This window comes from Vespa velutina, chromosome 3 (assembly GCF_912470025.1).
Source record: "Vespa velutina chromosome 3, iVesVel2.1, whole genome shotgun sequence".
NCBI lineage: Eukaryota > Metazoa > Arthropoda > Insecta > Hymenoptera > Vespidae > Vespa > Vespa velutina.
This window is the reverse complement of record NC_062190.1, coordinates 578081-599273: the sequence shown is the minus strand read 5'-3', so window position 1 is coordinate 599273 and position 21193 is coordinate 578081. Positions and strand designations below refer to the sequence as shown.

The 21193-nt window shown below is 30.0% G+C and overlaps 2 protein-coding genes across 13 annotated transcripts; both read left to right on the top strand.

The window, feature by feature from the left end:
• The first annotated feature begins 2197 nt into the window (after positions 1–2197).
• LOC124947635 (cytochrome P450 6B5-like) lies at positions 2198–7699 on the top strand. The gene is made up of 5 exons (XM_047490066.1): positions 2198–3882; positions 4136–4712; positions 5887–6108; positions 6216–6467; positions 7090–7699. Exons 1-5 carry the CDS (start codon positions 3532–3534, stop codon positions 7266–7268), a joined length of 1581 nt encoding a protein of 526 aa, XP_047346022.1. The 5' UTR covers positions 2198–3531; the 3' UTR covers positions 7269–7699.
• Positions 7700–8392: 693 nt separating this feature from the next.
• Positions 8393–20754, top strand: LOC124947634 (phosphatidylinositol 4-phosphate 3-kinase C2 domain-containing subunit beta). Of its 12 annotated transcripts, none has more exons than XM_047490057.1 (27): positions 8399–9032; positions 9580–9824; positions 9892–10104; positions 10188–10425; positions 10599–10643; positions 10865–11126; positions 11203–11423; positions 11502–11607; positions 11676–11837; positions 11922–12151; positions 12230–12329; positions 12414–12833; positions 12966–13167; positions 13265–13438; positions 13541–13801; positions 13872–14060; positions 14139–14155; positions 14265–14488; positions 15508–15654; positions 15739–15987; positions 16067–16503; positions 16568–16724; positions 17345–17580; positions 17678–17878; positions 18510–18706; positions 18837–19084; positions 19177–20754. In XM_047490057.1, exons 2-27 carry the CDS (start codon positions 9580–9582, stop codon positions 19348–19350), a joined length of 5355 nt encoding a protein of 1784 aa, XP_047346013.1. In that variant the 5' UTR covers positions 8399–9032; the 3' UTR covers positions 19351–20754. The 12 variants fall into 12 exon arrangements, with proteins under 12 accessions (XP_047346020.1, XP_047346013.1, XP_047346014.1 ...); XM_047490058.1 differs by having other exon boundaries at positions 8400–9032; positions 11499–11607; positions 14265–14482; XM_047490052.1 differs by having other exon boundaries at positions 8400–9032; positions 11499–11607.
• Positions 20755–21193: the final 439 nt, after the last annotated feature.

Below are 21193 nucleotides of genomic sequence, written 5' to 3'. Positions count from 1 at the left end.
TGTAATATCACACACTTGTTGTGCTAGTTTGACATGGTTAAAAACATTAAAGAATAAAATATGATAGCATTTATTATATCTCGTTCAAATTAAGAACATATTTCGGCCTACATAGAACACAGAATTCACATGACCGTATCGCCCACATGAAACGGTAACCATATATATATACAGGGTGATTCATTAATAATTAGCAAGCATTATTTTCAAACTTATATCAGCAAATATTAACATAAATTGTTTTTATCGTATATTAGAATACAAAAAAAAAAAAGATTTGCTTTTCTCTAAGCGAATAAGTTAACTTGTAATAGTAATATTTTCTTTTTTTTTTTTTTTTTATCGGAGATTTGATATAAATTATAATTTCTGACAAAATCTCTTTAATGATAAACTAAATTTCTTACATAATATATACCTACAAAAAATTGTTTAATAATTAAAAATTTGATTAATAACGCATGTCAAAATATATGCGAATATTTTACTTCCATTTTATATTAAGAATAAGATAAAATTTTAATAAACATTAGATAATTATATACGTATTTATTATTAAACAAAATTTACACAAGAGTCATATTCTTATCATCAATAGCTTCATGAATAATCTTTTGTAACAGTTTATGAATCATCCTATATACTTATCGATGCATATACGTACGCACACATGTATCTATATAGTACATAGATACACATTGGAATAGCGATTGCCGATGAGATTCAACTAAGATACTTTACATTATATACTGTCACGTTGAACGCGCCCAATCCCGATAAGATGAACCACAAATGACTTTTGATATAATATCATATCCTATATGCAGATATATTCAAAAATTATTATTCCTTTGTATAATAAATTATCGATATTTTATGACGACAAAAAGAGATATGATAGATCATGCCAAAATATTTTCCATTATAAATAATTTAGAGATTCTTTACAATTAATTATTTTTTATAGGTCGACTTGCAATTTAAAAACAAGCGAATTGATTGTTTATTTATTGAAATTGCAACAACACGATATTAAACCAACCGATTGTCCTTGTTTTACTCTGTTATATCTAAAACGAATAAAATAGATGGTTAACGGAAAAAGATGCGATAAGGCAGACCGAGAACTAGCATTGCAGACTTCCACCATCTGTTTTCATCGAGAGATTCGTGCTATAGCTATATATATACATACATAGCTATCAACGTCGTAAAGGATCACCGAAAGGAAGATCTATTTTCATTTAGGAAAGATCACGTTTCCTCTGATTAACGAGACAACCTCGCATTCAAGGTACTCTCTTCTTCAACTTGCTTGTTATTTACATTTCCTACGAAAGATATTTATTTTTATTTTTTTCTTTTCCTTTTTTTTTTTTTTTTTTTTTACAACACATGTTTTAGAAATGAAACATGTCGTCGTAACATCTTGACGATTTATATAACAAAAGAAAAAAAAACAATGGAGAAACATAGATCCATCATCGTTTAACTCAACTAACTGTAATTAACGTTTTATATATATATATATACTAAAGGAAAAGTTTTTAAGTGGAGCAAAAGTTCAGCATACTCTTTTTCGAACTTCTTAGACAAATTTTTCTCAGATTGTAAGTTTAGAAAGGACTTGAAAAAGAATAATTGATACTTAAAATCATTAGAAAAACTTTCGGCCTGACCTTATTTTTGCGTCCAAGAGCAAAGTGATATCTTATAAGGTATAAAAAAGTAAAGTGAGGAAAAAAAAAAGAAATAACAAAAATCACTGATCGTTTAATTTCGTAAAAAAAAAAAAAAAGAAAAACAACGTATCTAATTAAACTCAATTAAATTCATTCCACCGTTAAATGATATCGTTATTGAACAATTACTATTACTCCGTAGTATACTTTGCACTTGAGTTTACATTATTTCAAGATTGTAAAATACACGTCATCATATTCTTGGCTCGAAAATACAAACATCCGTAAGATTTTTCAGATCTTCTCACGTATAAGAAGGAAAACGGAAGAAGAACTAGTGGCGTCTATTTAAGTATGTTGACCGAATATGCTATTGGTTGATTAGAAGAAAAAAAAAGAGAAGAAGAATGAATATGAGAGAGAGAGAGAGAGAATAAGAGGGGAGAAAGAATCCAAAAGACTTCGTCAGAGATAAGCGAATGAGGTGATGGTTTCGTAGTCGCGTTGTTGGCCACGCATAGGCTCAGAAAGAGTACGTCAAGAGGCTTCGTTGCTCTCTTCTGCAGACACACAAGGTCTCTATAAATGCGTGCGCGTTCGTTCATGACTACCAGTCGACACCGGTGGGAGGTCAGTCTCTTTCGCGGCGAGGCGCACGCGTCAAACGTATAACGCAACAACGTTTCTCTTCATCCTTTTCTAATCTCATACTCCGTTCTTCCTTCTCCGATTCTCTTTAGCTCCCTCTTCTTCGTTATCACTTCACTTGACAATGACGAAGATACATCGTAACGCGGTGCATCATCAAAGTGCATAAACGACGTGGATGAAGTTGTTTACGCGCGTAATAATTCAATCGTGAATACTAGAAATTGCATCGTTCGATTGATCGAATGGATCGATCGATCCTAGAAGAAAAGTGAAAGTTTATTGATTTTCATTCGATATCGAGATAATTATGAAATAGATAATAATTGAAGGAAAGGGGAAGAAATATAAAAAGAAGTTAATGAACGTGGATGAAAAAGGATAGAAGAGAGATGTATCTAGGTCGCACATATTCTACACGATCTAACATGAAAGTTTTCATCGATCATTCACTTTAGAAGGTTCTTCATATATATATATATATATATATATATATCGTGGAAAAGGAGTTAGTTATATATCTTACTGTTTGTAAAATCTTTTTCTTAAATACGAGCAATAGACACGCAAAGGATGTAATCAAAACGATGGAAGAGGTCTGATCAATTCTCGTTCATTCGTATGTGATAAGAACGATACGAATTGATTAAACGCGAGAAGTATATTTTACTCTTTCTTACAAAGAGAATCGTATATCGATAAACTTTCCTTTTGTCTCTTTTCTAAATGTTTATACGCGTTTATACATCGTATATATCTATTCTATCGATATTTAAGATAACTCGTAATTTAAACCACAATATCATGTGCGGTTGGATCGATTATAAACGTTTCTATGAGAAGAGTGTCAGATCAATATATCATCACTCATTAAAAGTGAATGTACGCAAGTAAGCGCGTGGCTCTCAACGACAAACGAGTCAACGACTTACCCACCGGCTACATCGTAAAATTTTTTTCTACCAATCCGAATACGTTTGCATATTCGTATGTTGTTGGAATGCAAAAAGTGCAATCGAACATTCCTATTCTATTAAACGAGATTACGTAGACAACGAACTTTCATAACGAATCGAAAAGAAGTTTTACGAAACACATACACACACACACACACACATATATATATTTATATATATATATATATTGTTTTGCAAGTAAATAAAAACGTTTAATCGACGTCAAAGAAACGAAGATAGTAAAGATGTTGGAACTATTAAAACAACTTTTAGATCCTTTCCTTTTAACTGGCCTTTTCTTCGGCATTTTGTACTTTTATTTCACGGCGACTTTTAATTATTGGGAGAACCTTTGTGTACCATTCAAGAAACCAACCGTTTTGGTCGGTAATTTCGGATCCTTGTTATTATTTCGAAAATCTCAGCCAGAAGGAGTGAAGGAAATGTACGAGTGGTTCAAGAACGAAAGATTCTTTGGGGTTTTTCGTGTTAGGTCACCGATTTTAATATTAAGGGATCCTGATCTTGTTAAGAGCATTTGCGTTAAGGATTTTGTTTGTTTTGGAAACCGTGGTATACCAACTAATAATTCTCAGGTAATAGAAACTTTATGATTTTAAGACGGCAATAAAATACGTATTAAGATTTACCAATATAAATTTTTATTATCATTTTCACATTTTATAGCTTTCACTAATGATAATAAAAAATGTAATAACTAACTATTGTTTTTCATTTCGTACATGAAATGATGGACGTTTTGACGTATAAAAGAAAAAGAAAAAAAAAAAAATAAAAAAAGAACGACACGAAATTAAAAGTTAAAAATATAAAAATAAATATTTCCAGGATCCATTGTCAGGTCATCTTTTCAATTTGGAAGGAAGAAAGTGGAAGGGTCTGAGGTCTAAATTAACGCCAACTTTTTCCTCGGGCAAACTAAAACGAATGTTTTATTTATTAGCCGAGTGTTCCGAAGAATTTCGAAAACTTATCAATAAAGCTTCCGAAGGAAAAACAGCTGTGGAGGTTCGTGAGCTAGCAGCAAAATTTACGATCGACGTCATTGGTAGTTGTGCTTTCGGCATACAAATAAATGCTTTGACCGATGAAGACTCCGAATTCCATAGGGCTGCAAAGAAACTCTCAAGGCCAAGTTACAAAGCGACGTTGTGGAGGATGCTTCGTACAGCCATGCCTAAGATCTATAAGTTTCTAGGCGTTCAGGTCATCGATCCTGAGGTTACTATGTTTTTCAAGAACGTCGTGTCGCAGATGATCAAGCAACGAGAGAACTGTGACCAAAGGAGACACGATTTTATGGATCTCTTAGTAGAATTGAAGAACAAAGGAAGCTTGGAAAACGACATAGGATCGATATCGCAAGCGTTGAATGAAGAGGATGTTCAAGCCGCAAAGGAAATTGGTAAAAGCAATGATCATAAAAGAATTTAATGTTATTATTTTGTTTGAACAATCGTAACAACGTGTTTTATATGATGTGCGTTATTTCGCATTTTATTTACGGGTAACAATAATTTTGATGGCTTTGACCATTATAGCTGTTCATTATTAACTATAGAATTGTGTCATTGATACCTTATAAAAACCGATTGAAAGGCATGAAATCGTTTATTGTATCTCTCTCGAGAAAAAGAAATACCAAATGAGATTATAACAGGCATATAATATTACAATTACAATCGTTGAAGCAATCAAGGAACAAGAGAAATCTGAATATTTTCGATTAAATTGTTATGGTTCATTGACGATAAACATTTCTCTGTTCATTATTACTCTTTATTACACTTAGCAACGTGTTAAATACTCTTCTCTCGACTTAATGCTAACTAATTTAATCGAGTCACGAACCAGTGCTCTTTCCTTGTAAATATTTATCACGTTCTTCGAATTCCATTGGATATTAAATATATATTGTCGAGTAAATTGCACAAGAATATTCCATGTCTATAAATGACTTTGCTATTTTTATAAAGATACGTTCGATAGTAAAGGAAATATACCAAAGGAGTTCGTAGTTCTGTGCTGCGCGTTCCATCGAAAGAAAGAAAAAAAGAAAAAAAAAAAAAAAAAAAAGAAAAAAAGAAAAAACATAGGGCCTCAAAACGACTAGAAAAATGCGGTTCTTCTAGAAGGGGGCGGACCGAGATTGGACGCGTCGTGTATCATGCCGTGTAAGGAGTATTACGAAGCTCTTTTCGTAGTGTTTTATTCATACCGAACGTTTGATAAGAAGTCGACCTTAGGTTATGTAAATTACTCTCTTACAATTTCCGTCGAAGAAATGCTGTTAAAATAAGCATCAGTAAAATAATCAGTCCTATAATTTTATTTGTTTTCTATCTCGCGTCGCAGCCGTATCGCGCTATGTAAAAAGAAAAGGAAAAAAAGAAAAAAAAAAAAAAAAAGAAAAGAATATGAGAGAACTCGGACCATATTTGGTAAATACATAACAACGATACAACCTCGTTTTCTCTAAGCTGATCAAGCGTTTCTCCGGTGTAAGTTATGAAAAATCAGCGGATTTTTCACGTCGAAACGAAGTTATCATGACCTACTTTCAAACGTATCATTTCCAGAGCTCGATGAAAATTCCATCGCGGCCCAGGCCTTCGTTTTCTTCGCAGCCGGTTACGAAACTTCGTCCAACACAATAGCGTTCTGTCTGCACGAATTGGCATTAAATGAAGAAATTCAGGAGAAGACTAGGCGAGATATCAACGACTCCATAACGAAACGAGATGGGAAATTAACTTACGATGCCGTTCAGGATATGAAATATCTCGACTTGGTGATATTAGGTGAGTTCATTAGCTTTGTTCGAGGTTAAAAAAAAAAAAAGAAAAAAAAAAGAAAGAAGTATTTACTTCCTGTTTATTTTTTCTTTTTACTAATGTTTTCCGTACAGAAACTCTCAGAAAATATCCACCAGCTCCGTTACTCTCTCGAAGATGCGAATACAAATATCAAATACCTGGAAGCAACGTCGAACTACCAGCTGGAATGCGAGTTGTCATACCAATTTACGGTCTCCACCATGATCCGGACCATTATCCAGATCCTGAGGCATTTAATCCTGACAGATTTATGGATGATAACAAACGAACGAGACATCCATATACGTATCTTCCTTTTGGAGAAGGCCCACGTGCTTGTATAGGTACTTTTAAAATATAATTACTTTTTTTCGGATGATAAAAGAAAATATAAGGAAGATATAAATTTTCGTTACGGAGATTATATTTACGAGGGTATTACTTATACTTTGTTATGGTTAGTTCAATGGTTTTATTGTATTTATCGATTGCCGTGTAAAACACAAATTAATTGCTATTTGATGAATATTTCATTGGTATGAAAAAACGTTATCGTTAATACGATTATATCCTTGGAATTTTGCATACCATAAGATTTTTAATCGAAACTTACGTCATCGATATTTACACTGCCACAAAGTCCGTACGAAGATAAGGCTTATCATTATTTTTATAGTAGTAATTATTAAAACAAGCGGCTCTAAAGTTATTAGAGTGATTCGATAGTATATTTTTTTTTCTTTCGATAATTTCATAATAACTTTATTTTCGTCGATAACATATTTATCAGTAATCATCTTCAAAAGGTAAATAATATACCCTATAAATAATATATAAATATATCCTGGAATAATATTTATTACGATAATATATTATTACGTTCCGCAATATAATAGATTTACGATGCATGTTGACGTATTCATATTTAACTATATTACTATTTTTATTTTTTTTTTTATTTCTCAGGAATCCGATTCGCACTGCTGCAAATTAAAATTGGAATAATTTCCTTCTTGAAAAGTCATGCGGTTCAAGTTTCCAATAAAACGGTTCATCCCATTAAATTCAGCAGGCGAAGCCTTGTTACGACGAGCGAAGATGGATTTTGGCTTAATATTATTACTCCAGAATCTGACAATTCTTAAAATATTTTCGATCATTAGAATTTAATGTACTTAACGTTCTTTGTTTTTTGCCTTTTTTTTTATTTATTTATCATTTTCTTTTTTTTTTTTTATGAAGATCATCGCACTTTACTAAATTTCTAAGTCATTCTCCATATAGAAATAGACTGATATACTTGAAATTTTACTTGGTATTATTAAAATTAAAAATATAATTGATAAAGATCTTTAAATAGGATAGATAAGAAAATACACGTTCTTTTATTTTTATACGTTTTCTATTTTTTTTCTTTTTTTTTTTTTTTTGCAATAATAACGGCTTTTATCGTTTTACAAAAATCAAGTCCTTCCGAAAAGTTTTCTACGCGATTGCAATTATTGTATTACCGCATTATTTATCATACGTCTCTATTAATTAAATAAAAAGTAATAATAAATTATATAAGTGTTCATTTTTCTTTTCTTCTTTTTGTTTTTCCTTTATCACAAAAATTACATCGAAATTGAACGAATGAATGTATATCCATAATGAAACAATCTTAATTATAGAAAATAATTTATTTCATAAATCAATTGATACGATGATCAATTCAATGAAAATATTCTCACGAGAAAAACAGAAATAAATTCATTAACAAGTTCTCATTGGTAAGTTGTCTACAAAATAAAGATATATAAAGAAAGAAAAAAAAATTAAAAGCATGATTGATCTAATAAAATTAAGGGTACAAGATAAGTCGAAAACAAATAAGATCGTAAATTGAAGTAATCTTTCAAAAAAAAAGAAAGAACAAGTTACATTTACGTTTTAAATCCTCTTTTTTTTCCCGTTTACGTGAAAGAAAAAGAAAAGAAAAAATAAATAAAATCATAGAAATTCTTTTTAGATGGGTTTTTAATTCGTAAAAGTTTGTCAAAGCTCAATCGATACGCTTACGCGAATAACGATCTCTAATATCGAACGGAAAGGAAAGATGAGTATGTGAAAGGAACAAAAAAAGGGTGATAATAGGAGAAAGAGATAGAGATCGATAGAGAGACAGACAGAGAGAGAGAGCGAGAGAGAGAGAGAGAGAAAAGGGTGAAAGAGAGAGAGAGAGAGAGAGAGAGAGAGAGAGAGAGAGAGAGAGAGAGAGAGAGAGAGAGAAAGAGAAATGAATCTAAAGAGTGAGAGAAGCAACGAGATCCAGCAGCTGATCGCTCAACGCTCCGGAAACTATTACGTTCGCGCGTCATGGAGTCGCTTTGAGACTCTTTCAATTACAAAGCCGCACATCCGATCGAGTTTTATTAAAGCGTCGGCGTGTCGGCGGCCGCTACCAGTCGCCACCAACGCACGATGTACAAGTACGGTAACGTGATGATAGTGTTGGTTATGCGGCGTTTACACGCATTTCTCCTATCGTCGTCGTCGTCGTCGTCGTCGTCGTCGTCGTCGTCGTCGTCGTCGACTTCCTCATCATTATCCTTACCTTCTACAACAAACTTCAAGTAGGTACATTCTTTTCCTTCGTCGTGAAAGAAGAAGGAGAAAAGAAAAGACAGGAAAGTCGTAAAAGGCGACGTGAACGTATAGCGCCCGACGAAACGCGACAACGACATCGTGGAAGACGTGAGAGTTTATAGAGGGGAAGAGGAAGAAAGAAATATACGAGATGTCACGTCCACGATCATAACGGTGTTTCAACCTTCGAATATATATTTTCTTTGCCCGTTTTTAAAAAGCTATTACGTTCTTTTCGTCCTAACATCTGTCAATAAAACTGCAATAAAAATAATGCCACGGTGAGCAATCAATGAAATATCTTTATATCTAACAATCATTTAGACGCACTCTTTCTAATTCTTTTACGTCTCTTCCTTTTGCGGGAGAGCATTAGTCCGGAACACGATAAGGACATTTAAACGCACTAATACTGATACTTCTTTGGAAGTGTATCGGTGAGCACATCGACTTTATCACAACCAGCATTCCATCTACTAACGTAAACATTATTCTCTTTCTTCGTTTTTATAAGGTTATCTTTTCTTTGAATTATAACTTCTAGATATAGTATAATATAGAAAGCAGGTTTGTTTACTATATTAATTCTTTGATAATATTGTAAACGATAATAATCGAATCTATTTATTTTCATATAAAATTATTATTATTTAATATAAAATGAATATCATTTTGATTTTATTTATAGGTTATACCTCAAAATTTTCTCTATTAACTGTTCATAATCCTAAACGTTGCTTCATCACGTTATTTATATGAAACTTTATAAACTTATTATCATGAATTTTACTTGTCATTGATTTTAATAATTTCATATCTTATTTATAGATGTCAAACTGCAATAGAAATATACACACGCAGGGATCTTCGGTGATAGACTATGAACGTCAATTTCAAGAAGATTTGGAGCGTGCTCAAGCATTAAGCTTAGAGAGTTTAGCTTTAGAAAAATTTAAGTTACAAAAGCAACGCTTGGAATATAATAATATACAGCAATCATATCGATCACAAAATAATTCACATGATAGAAGTAGTGGCTCAACAACGACAGATGGTGCTTTGCAAGGTGATAAGTAAGTAGCATTTTTTACTTTGAACATAGTATAATATTTAAAATTAATTAATTATGGTTATTAATAGATTACAATTTAGAAGTCGTCCACGTCCTGGATCTTTTAATAAAAATCAATCGAAAAATGCTGCGCTATTGGCTCCACCACCACCAATTCCATGTAGGAGAAATTCAACAACCGCTACATCCAGCCAGGAAACATCTATTGATTTAATTAATTTTACAAGCCCTATCAAGCAGGATAGTTTATCAGAATATTGTACGCCACCTCCACCACCTCCGTAAGATGCAGCATATTTGTTTTGAAATTTACAGATGTTATTAAAATGATCTATGATTATATAATATATATCTATATAAATAGGAAAACGCCAATAGAACCAAAGTGGGAAACTCATCCTGCCTTATTAAAAAAGCAAGCAAGGATTTCAAGAAGTAATAGTTCTGTAGGATCTTATCAATCTCGAGATTTTAGATATCATTCACTTTCACCTGGGCCTAGATCTTCTACTGCACCTTGTACACCTGGAACACCAGGAATTAGTCCTATCTTGTCAAGGGCCAGTAGTAGCAATAGCAATGTACCTGATATTACACCACAGGCAAGTAATATGTTCTCATATTTTTCTTAATCTATTTATATAAATCTATGTGTGTGTGTATGTGTATGTGTGTATGTTTATATGTATACTATTTATATTACATATATCCGTATATATTTTTTGGTAGTTTCTTAGTAGAATTGTAAATATTTAATATATTATTTTTATTACAGCCTGCATGGAATTTCTTTGCTTTTAAAAATTATTTATCTCCACAGGTACATCCGTTTGTATGTTAAAAGGTTGAATTGTTAAATTATGTATATATATATAATTATTATACATAATATTGAATATTAAAAATTAGTTGTATTTGAATCATAAGTATTTAATAAGTGATATACTGAATTATGGGAGTAAAAATAGATGAAAGAAAATTGGAATAATTAGGTATTATTATTACATATGTATACATAATGAAATATATTGTTTATTTCAGATTCCTCCCTTGCCTTTGAATTACAGATCTGGCATTTCAGCACCAGCTGCCTGTAATATTTTAGTACCTACATTTTGTGCAGATGAACAGTTAAATGTATTGAAAGTGATAGAAAAAAAACCAAATAGTAATCTTATAGATTTGAATACTTGTGAAGAAATAGAGGATAAAACAAATGTTAGAGTCAGTGTATTAGAAGCATTTGATCCTTTACTCGTTAAGACTGATGACAACAGTGAATACACAAAGGATATTAAGGATGGTACGTTATTAATTTTATATTGGTTAACATTCATTTCTTTATATTAATGTGTTATATATATTCTCCTTTTGTTTAGATATTCAATCTCAAATTAGTGGATCTGTATATGATCCTTTTGATCCTTTTGACTACATGTATAGCACAAATGAGAGTGTAAATTCAGATCCAGTATATGTAGCAGTAGAAAAGTCAGGCAAATCTCAAGCTATTTCTCCAGCTGCACCTCCACCACTGCCACCAAGAAATTCATCTGCATGGAATACTATTGAAAGAAGGAGAACATCCTTGGACCGCCGTGTAAGTTATATATATATATATATATATATGATTGTTATATTTTTAATTTTGATATTGTTGCAATATCTTTTGCAGCAGAAAAAACAATCTCGTTTATATGAAAACGTAACGGTAATAAAAACTAGACCATCCAGTAATGATGGTGATCTAAGTGCTTTTCATCAAATGGTTAAATCGGTGCGAGGTTCGTAAGAAGAAGAACGATTTTCCATTCTATATCAATCAAAAAATTAATTAATTTAATTTATATAGGAGAATATCCATTTAACAATCCTAGTACAAATATTGGTCACGTAATAAGTCCAACAATGGAAAATTTATATCCTGAAGGCACAAGTATAAAATTAGTTGTGCATCCACAATTGTCAGATAACGATAAAGATTCTATTCCGTCCATTTCATTTACTTGTAACGGTATGTTCATTTTCGTGATATTTATAAAATGTAAACATTCTTTAAACATTTTAATGAAGTTTTAATTGGAATATGTTTTTGCAGTGAATTGTAGCGTTGAACATGTTATTTTAAATGTAGCTTGTTCTTTGGAGGATGAAGATACAGTAAATGTAGAGAAGTATTGTTTAAGAGTTTGGGGCTTAGCAGAATATTTAGCTCCTAATACAACATTAGCACAATATGAATATATTCATCAATGTATTAAATTGGAGAAAGACATTGAATTAGCTATTATGACAAGGGCACAAATCAAAAAATCTATAGCTCGCACAGTAAATACTTTAACTTTTATTAATTAATGTACTAACCAATACTCTTTATACAAAATATAATTTTTACTTCATTTTCAGCTTCAAGATGATAATCAGGATCAATGTCTTAAATTAGAAGATATACTACCTAATGAACCATTACAACCAATTTCTTATGATACATTGCTTATCTTATTAGGTATAATTTAAAACAATTTTAATGAATTTAATTGTTATCTGATTATAACAATAATAATTAAAATACTTTCTTTTTATATTGCAGAAACGGTAGAAAAGGAAATGGAGCGTGTTGAAAATACTGCGATGCAATTAGCAAGAACAAATCATGGTTCTGGTCTACTACCTCAACTCAAACCTCAAGGTGTAATTCAAGCTGTAAAGGCAGTTTCTGCTCTGATGGGAAACATTGAAACTTTCGAAATCACAGAAGCAGTAGATAATTTTGTAAATGCTTGCTGTCAATTTTTACCACAAGTTCATACTACGAACATAGAGTGCAAGAAACCTGAAATTGTACATGAAGATGGAGATTATTCGGTTGTAACGTTAAGAACGAAATTTCCTGATGTGATTACCTCCCATTGCCATAAAATTCGCGATGCAATTCAAGATCTTGTAGAAACTTATTGTCATGCTTTTAGAGTTGATTTTCAATTGAATAGTAGAGGAGAAAATTCTACAAGTAAAGACAAATTTTTTATTTATATAGCTAATTTATATAACAAATTATATATACATATATATATATATATATATATATATATATATATATATGTGTGTGTGTGACTATATTTATTTATTTACAATTTAATAGATAGGCTAGTATCTTCGGAAGTTATAGATACTGTACTTGTACGAGTTGGATCATTACATAGATTACCAGGAAATTGGAAACATGATGATTACATTATTGCAGCTCAAATATTTCATGGTACAAGACCTGTTGGTAATCCTGTTTTATCAGAACCTACAACAGTAAGCTTGAGTTTTTATCCGAGAATTTTATTTAACTCTTGGTAAGTAATGCATTGCGTATTATAATATATTTAACAATTTTTTTTTTTTTTTTTTTTTTTTATAAAATTATTATTATATCGTTTAATATTAATTTAGGTTGGAATTTCGTGGGACCAGTGTATGTCAAGTTCCAAGAGAAGCTAGGCTAGTATTAGTTCTTTATGGACGTACTTTACAACCAACTGAACATGAATCAAATTCCGTATCAGAAGGTGCTATGAGAAAAGAAGAACTTGGTTGGGCTGCTATACAGTTTTTTAACTATGATGGGTAAATAAATATAAAATCTCAAGGGACAATATATATCGTGTGACTTAAATCTACATGTTGCTCTTTGTTATAATTATATACATTTTTTAAATATCGTTTTAGTATTATGAGCCAAGGAAGTTTCTTTTTATCTCTTTGGCCTGCTATCGCGGATAAAAGATTAGGTCCTGCACCAGCACCCGGGACTCATCCTCATAGTGATACACATCCTATTATAGGATTGGAATTACCAGATTATGGAGGAAATGTTTTGTTTCCAACAGAATTAAGAGATCACGATGTTGAATCATTGGATTTTAATTCATTGGATCAAAATACGCAGGAATTATTATTGGATATTACGCAGCAAGATACGTTTTCAAGGTATTGATATCTGAATATCTAAATTATGAGAATATTAGATTTGATTAAAATTCTATTTTTATAACTTTAGGCCTCCTATAGATGAAAGAGAAATATTGTGGGAGAAAAGACATTACTTACACGACAAACCAGAAGCTTTACCTAAAGTATTATTAGCTGCACATAGTTGGGATTGGGCATGTTTGCCAGATTTGCATGCATCTCTTAGAGTTTGGAGTCCTTTACCACCTGTACAAGCTTTACAATTACTTTTGCCATGGTAAGTTACATTGTTGTATTATTAATTCTTTACATTTCATTGACTTTGCTGTGAGGACAAATTTTTCTTTTTTAAAAGCTTCACTATAAAAATATGTGAGTATCGCTGATCGACAGTGTAAAAAAAAAAAAAAAAAGAAGAATAAAAATAAAAACAAAAACGTTCAATGTGCACAAGGGATTAATATTTTTTTTAGTTTTCCAGATATGAAAGTACGAGAAATGGCTGTTGGATGGATCAGAGAATTAAGTAATGATGAGCTCGTAGATTACTTACCACAATTGTTGCAAGCATTGAAACATGAAACATACGAAGCTTCTCCTTTGGCTAAATTTTTATTGGAACGAGCTTTGATATCACCAAGAGTAGCTCATCATATTTATTGGTTACTAACACAAGCATTACCAGGACAAAGTCCCCAGGTACAGGTTGGAATGTCGTCATCATATATCATTTATTTTCTTCTTAATCCTTTCACTATAATGGAACTGATCACTAAAAAAACATCACTGAATGAAACTCCATTCCACAAGTGTACAATTTGGGTGTCGACAGCTTCGCGTGTATACGAATTTCTTTGACGAATAAGAGAACGTGACGACAGATACGTTCTCTACGCACTCTATATAAATACAAAATATCGATACATTGAGAAATATTTATTATTTCGATAAATGATATGTATATATATATATATTGAATAACCTTGGTCGTTCGTAATATGTAAACAGCTCAGTTTCGTGATAAACGATTTTTAGGGTATAAACATATTAAGGTATTAATGTTATTTCATGTGAAATCACGTGCTATTATATGATTTCACATGACATTCATAGAGTATAGAGGTCTGTGTTGTAATTACGTCACGCTGTTCACGATATGACGTTTATTGGCACACCGAATTCACACCATTTAAGAATTTTATTTTACTGTTATGTAAGCTTAAAAAAGAAAGAATCGTTTGTAGAACAATATAATCATCAAATTAAATGGATCAAAAGATGTGAGAAAAAAGTGACTTGAGAAAAAGTTTTATATCATTTTCAATTAGGCCATGCAAAAATAAAAATTTATTTTTAATCATTCTAAAATATATGATATCTACTTGTAGATATTTTTCTTGTAATTCTTTTATTAAATCGTTATATTTTCTTAAATATATTTTCTCTTTGGATTTATTTTCTATACTCAAGTCGATTTATGTATTTTATTCAAAGAGAAAAATATTAAAAAATGTTCTATATCTTTTTTTTAAATTGGAAGAATTATTGCTCGAGATTTTATTAACAGAAAACAATGCGTGCGATTTCACGTGACGTGACATTAATATTTTTCTACCTTACTCATGGTAATGAAAGGGTTCAGTTTTTTTCTCATATCTTTCATACTTCGCATAATAATAAAAATCCATTAACGTATTAATTAATATAGTATATTTGTCTTTTAGAATTCTGCAGAAATTGTACCAGAAGACGAAAAAGGTATCAGTTCTGCTAGATATCATAGAAGATTACAATTAATGTTGCGAGCATTGCTAGCAGTTATAGGGGATGCTTTAAGAAATAGTTTTCTTACTCAACAATTATTAGTTAAGGTAGTTATTTTTGCTTATCTTTGGTAGTTATTTTCTTTTATATAATCATTATTTATTATATAATCTAACAATATTATTTCTTAGAATTTAAATGAGGTTGCAGAAAATATTAAAGGCACTAAAGAGTCATTACGAATGGATGCACTCAAAGTTGGTTTACAAAATATAAATTGTCAATTAATGGAGGATAATGGTACATGTTTACCGTTGTCTCCTAGTAAACAAGTATATGGAATCAATGTACAAATTTGCTCATATTTTCCATCGTTTACACTTCCATTGAAAATTAATTTCATTAGCTGTGATAATGTATTAAGTCCTGCAATCTTTAAGGTATTTAATTTATACAATAATATTTTTCTAATATTATCGATTATGAAAAAAATATAATAATTATATATATATATCACAGGTTGGTGATGATTTGCAGCAAGATATGTTGACTTTACAAATGATGCGCATTATGGATAAATTGTGGTTGAAGGAAGGCCTTGATTTAAAAATGGTAACTTTTGCATGTGTACCGACTGGTCACAAACGTGGAATGATAGAAATGGTGACAAATGCAGAAACACTTAGAAAAATTCAAGTCGAGTTTGGTTTGACGGGATCATTTAAAGATCGACCTATCGCAGAATGGCTAGCTAAGCATAATCCTTCTGAATTAGAATATGAAAGGGCAGTAGAAAATTTTACCGCGTCATGCGCTGGTTATAGCGTTGCTACTTACATTTTAGGAATTTGTGATAGACATAATGATAATATTATGTTAAAAACATCTGGTCATCTATTTCATATAGATTTCGGTAAATTTCTTGGAGATGCTCAAATGTTTGGAAACTTCAAAAGGTATAGACAATAATCGTAGAAATAATGACAATATTTATTACATGGATTTTATTATTTTTTTTAGAGATCGAACACCATTTGTTCTAACTTCTGATATGGCTTATGTAATAAACGGTGGAGACAAGCCGTCAGCCAAATTTCATCATTTTGTAGATTTGTGTTGTCAAGCATTTAATGTTGTACGTAAACATGGCAATCTTATCCTACATCTTTTTGGATTAGTAAGTACAATTAAATTTTATATCGTTATTATTTACAAGATTATTATTTTAAGTAGACGAACAAAAAGCATATTTGTTTTTAACTTTCATCCATTCATCATATAAATGATGTGTTTCATTTATGATAAACTCTCTCAAGTTTTTTTTACGAGTTATATGCTTTGTTATGAAAACAACTAAACCGCGCAACGGAAAAACTTATCCACAAGTTTTATCAGAAAGCGGCCCGTTATCGTACTAAATTCTGCGCCTGGTACTTAATTAACGTTTATCGTTCGAGTCCTTATAACGTCGCAGTCAGAACAATTTGAACGATTAAATTATAAAAAGCATTGGACAAATTCGTTACGTGTTGAATAGTGTTCGTTTCTATTGTAAAAAATGTAAAAAAAATTGTGATCTCATTAATGGATAAATTTTAATAAAATTTGAATCTTGAAAAAATATCACACTGTATACATATTAATATCAATTATCAATTCACAATGGAAAATTTATTAACGCAAAAGGAATTAAAAATGCAACTTTATAAACAAAATATTATACAACAAAAATTAAGTGACATTGAAATAAAAGAATTGTTAAATAAATCAAAGATGAACGAATATACAACTTCACAGATGACTTCATCTGGGATCTCTGGTGTTACAATGGATGCTGTTAGTTATGTACAAAAAGCATTGCTTCCAGGACAAACTAATCCTGAAGCAGCAGCAACATTTGCACGAATGATAGAGAGTTCATTGAAGAGTTGGTTCACGCAGTTTAATTTCTTTTTACATAACTTAGCACAACTCAGATTTTCTGGAGATCATAACGATGGAACATTATTATCTTTTATTCCGCGTACATATACGTAAGTCTGGATTAAATTCTTATAAAAAATACTCGAAATGTAAATTGGAATGTAATAAATTCGGAAAACAATATTCTTATATTTCTTATTTTTATAGGATGCAACAAGAAGGCCAGTTAACAAGTGTACAAGTACACGGATATCAGAAAAGATATGATCCAGAAAAGTATTACATGTATATTTTACGTATACAAAGAAAAGGTCAAGCAGATCCTACATATCTTTTTCGCTCATATAAAGAATTTTGTGAATTTTATCAAAAATTATGTATACACTTTCCTCTTGCTAAAGTAGCCAGGTAATTAATTACAATATATATTCTTGTTTATAATTCTTATCCTTTAATTTCTGAATTTGTTTTTGGAATTATTGTAGTACTCGACTCAGTGTCAATTTTATTCTGTTCACCTTTTTGCATATGTTGTTTTGGATTATTTGATTCATTCTTTTCTATAAGTTGAATTGAATTTGAATGAGATATTGGACGATAAATTCCCATATTAGATGCACTGTAGTATTTTTTTTTTATGATCAATTCAGCACGAAATCGTTTTAAACCCATTTTGGTCTTTCTCTTAACCTATGATAATCGATAAATAATTTATATTTAATGCTTAACTTATTTAAGATTCATTCGATAATATTTTCACATATTTATTTATTATTTTATTATAAATATGACTTACTTGCGAATATGATTAATTTTGTAGAATCGAGAATTTAATTTAACATGCACATTTCTTTTAGATACAGTAAATTACTGTATTGTCTAAAAATTGTTATCTTGTATTCTTTTATATCTTATCAATCGAAATTCTTGGAGATTTTAATAATCGTCGACGGCATCGTGCAAACTTTTTTCTACATTCTTTCTGAATATCGAAGACAATATATTATTTATATATAATTATTTTGTTTAATTTAATTAGCTTACCAAGTGGTATAAGCGTTGGACGATCGAATATAAAGCAAGTAGCGGATAAAAGACGTGCGGACATAGAAAAGTTTCTCTTAAGTTTATTTAAAATGGCTCCAGAAATATCACAAAGCGATTTGGTGTATACATTTTTCCATCCTTTATTACGAGATCAACAAAATGCAGATATTCATTTACGTAAAGTAAAAGGTATATATGTATATATATATATATAATCATTAATGTCCATGCGTATTCTAATACGTATGTATTGTTTGATTTAGAATTAAAATTTGTAATAATGAATTTAATAAATTTAAATTATATATACTTTTTTCAGTTGGTAATTGGTGGGCAGAGAAAAAAGTCAGAGAGAACGTACAATGTGGACAAATAAAATTATCACTTCATTATACCCGTGGGACTTTATCAGTAATGGTTTATCATGCTAGAGGTTTGCCAAAAGTAGCAAATGGTCAGGAGCCAAATACTTACGTGAAAGTATATCTCAAGCCCGATCCTACAAAAGCCACAAAACGTAAAACTAAAGTTGTTAAAAAGAGTTGTTATCCTTCATTTATGGAAATGGTAAATTACACGTAATAACATTAATATGCAATTGTTAATGTTTCTTTTCTTTTTTTTTTTTTTTTATGTTTTTAAATGTTCCTCTGTTTTAGCTCGAGTACCGAATGCCACTTGATGTAATTAAGGAAAGAGCTTTGGAAGCTACAATTTGGAATCACGATACTTTACAAGAAAATGAATTTCTTGGTGGTATTCGATTACCACTCGGTCGATTGATTTTGACAAACGAAATAATCGAATGGTTTTCATTGGGTAGTGTTCGATAAAAAGGAAAATAGAAAGACTGTGTTAATAATATTAATGCTCATAACTATTAGAATAATAGAAAATGCTATATCTTATATCGCACAAAGAGAAGGCATTGCTTTTAAAAATATTCTGCTATCGTAACTAAGGGATTAAGGATGACTAATGTTTTAATCAAAATATTTATATCGGCGTGGTATAATAGAAGCTCATTTTCGTTTGTCACTATATATTCCAAAATTTTTATTGAAATTAATATGAAGTATAAAACGTGCAGCACATATTTCATAAAATTATTCAATTTTTACCAAAATTATTTGAAATTTCATAATTATTGGAATGAATGATTAAAAAGTAGTATTTATAAATGGATTTTATAATTGAATTTGTAAAGATTAGATATATTAAGAAGAAAAGCCTGCTTAGATGTTTAAACTATTATCAAAGGGAATGATGGATCTGCATTTATACGATGCTGTTTCAGATGAATTATACACAGATATTTATTTAACATGTTTTTTACTAATCAATAGTTATCCTTGTAATTGTACATAAATAGAATTGAATAATGTAATCTACACAGCGAATCATTAAAGGTAATATTTTTACATGGCTGTCTTCTAAATAGTGTGTTGAAAGTATACACATATTCATATTTTTCATTGCTGCAAACATACACACTCACATACACACACAACCGCATAACATTTTCTGTAGAACAGATTCAGTTCATATATAAGATAACATATTTTTATTTTCATATTTTAACATTAAAACAAAATTAAATCATTGATCTATGTCATAAGAGTAAATTAACGATGAGATATAAGTTATATAAATTGTTAATTTTCGTAATATTATTTTTTCTCTGAGTGAAGGAGAAACAAAATTATGTAAATATGCTATCGAATTTGTGTAATAAATTATCATTTCTTATTATATATATATATAAAAAAAAAAAAAAAAAAAAAAAGTAATAATACCATTGTCTGTAATATGTACGTAACGTTTTGGAATGAGCAAACATAAGTTCATAGATTAAACGAAAGATTAAAATACGGCAAGTATATGACTGTCAGATTTAACGATAATCATGTTCCTACAGAGATGTTAGTTCTTCGGTCTAATTAGAAGAATTTATACTATTTCGTATATGTTTTCACATGAAAATATTTTTCACATATCACATATTTTAATAAGTGACAATTAATACTTTTAACATGTGTTTAGATTATTGTAAAGTAAGTTATTCAGGTGTCTTAATGAATGTTATTTCAATGATATCAATCGTGTTTTACTGGCATGCTCTCATCATCCTTTAGTTGCAGATTCGCTTAGCATTATCTTCTACTTTCTTATATTCTTATATGTATTTTCACTTTGTTTAAGTAATATAAATGTGAAATATAAATTTTATATATATATATATACACACACTATATATGTATATATATATATATATATATATATATATATATATATATATATATATACACTTATACTAAATAAATACTACTTTCCTTCTTTCGAAAAGATTAATTTTTATATATTATAAAATATAAATACAAAATTTATTTAAAAAATATTATCTCTTTTTAGTTTTACTGATAACATTTCGCAACTTATATGTTACAAAATAATGAGTAAATAATTATATATTTTATGACATTAAATAGTATAAAACGTAATCAATTTAATTAACTTTTAACTTTTTTTTTTTTCGGATAAAAATCTAATGACAAATTCTTTTACTGTTATAAAATAAAGTGCCAATAGAATATACTTTATGGAAATGATATTGTAGAAATTATATCATAAAAGTAATGTTTTATTTGTTTGCAAAATTTTTACCATATTCGTAAT

Bases quoted from the DNA above. Each gene is read 5' to 3' on its own strand.
- LOC124947634 (XM_047490052.1), top strand. From the start codon at position 9,580: ATGTCAAACTGCAATAGAAATATACACACGCAGGGATCTTCGGTGATA. The intron at 11,127-11,202 runs GTACGTTATTAA...CCTTTTGTTTAG, and splicing joins CACAAAGGATATTAAGGATG to ATATTCAATCTCAAATTAGT. The intron at 14,489-15,507 runs GTTGGAATGTCG...TTTGTCTTTTAG, and splicing joins GACAAAGTCCCCAGGTACAG to AATTCTGCAGAAATTGTACC.
- LOC124947635 (XM_047490066.1), top strand. From the start codon at position 3,532: ATGTTGGAACTATTAAAACAACTTTTAGATCCTTTCCTTTTAACTGGC. The intron at 4,713-5,886 runs GTAAAAGCAATG...TATCATTTCCAG, and splicing joins TCAAGCCGCAAAGGAAATTG to AGCTCGATGAAAATTCCATC. The intron at 6,468-7,089 runs GTACTTTTAAAA...TTTATTTCTCAG, and splicing joins AGGCCCACGTGCTTGTATAG to GAATCCGATTCGCACTGCTG.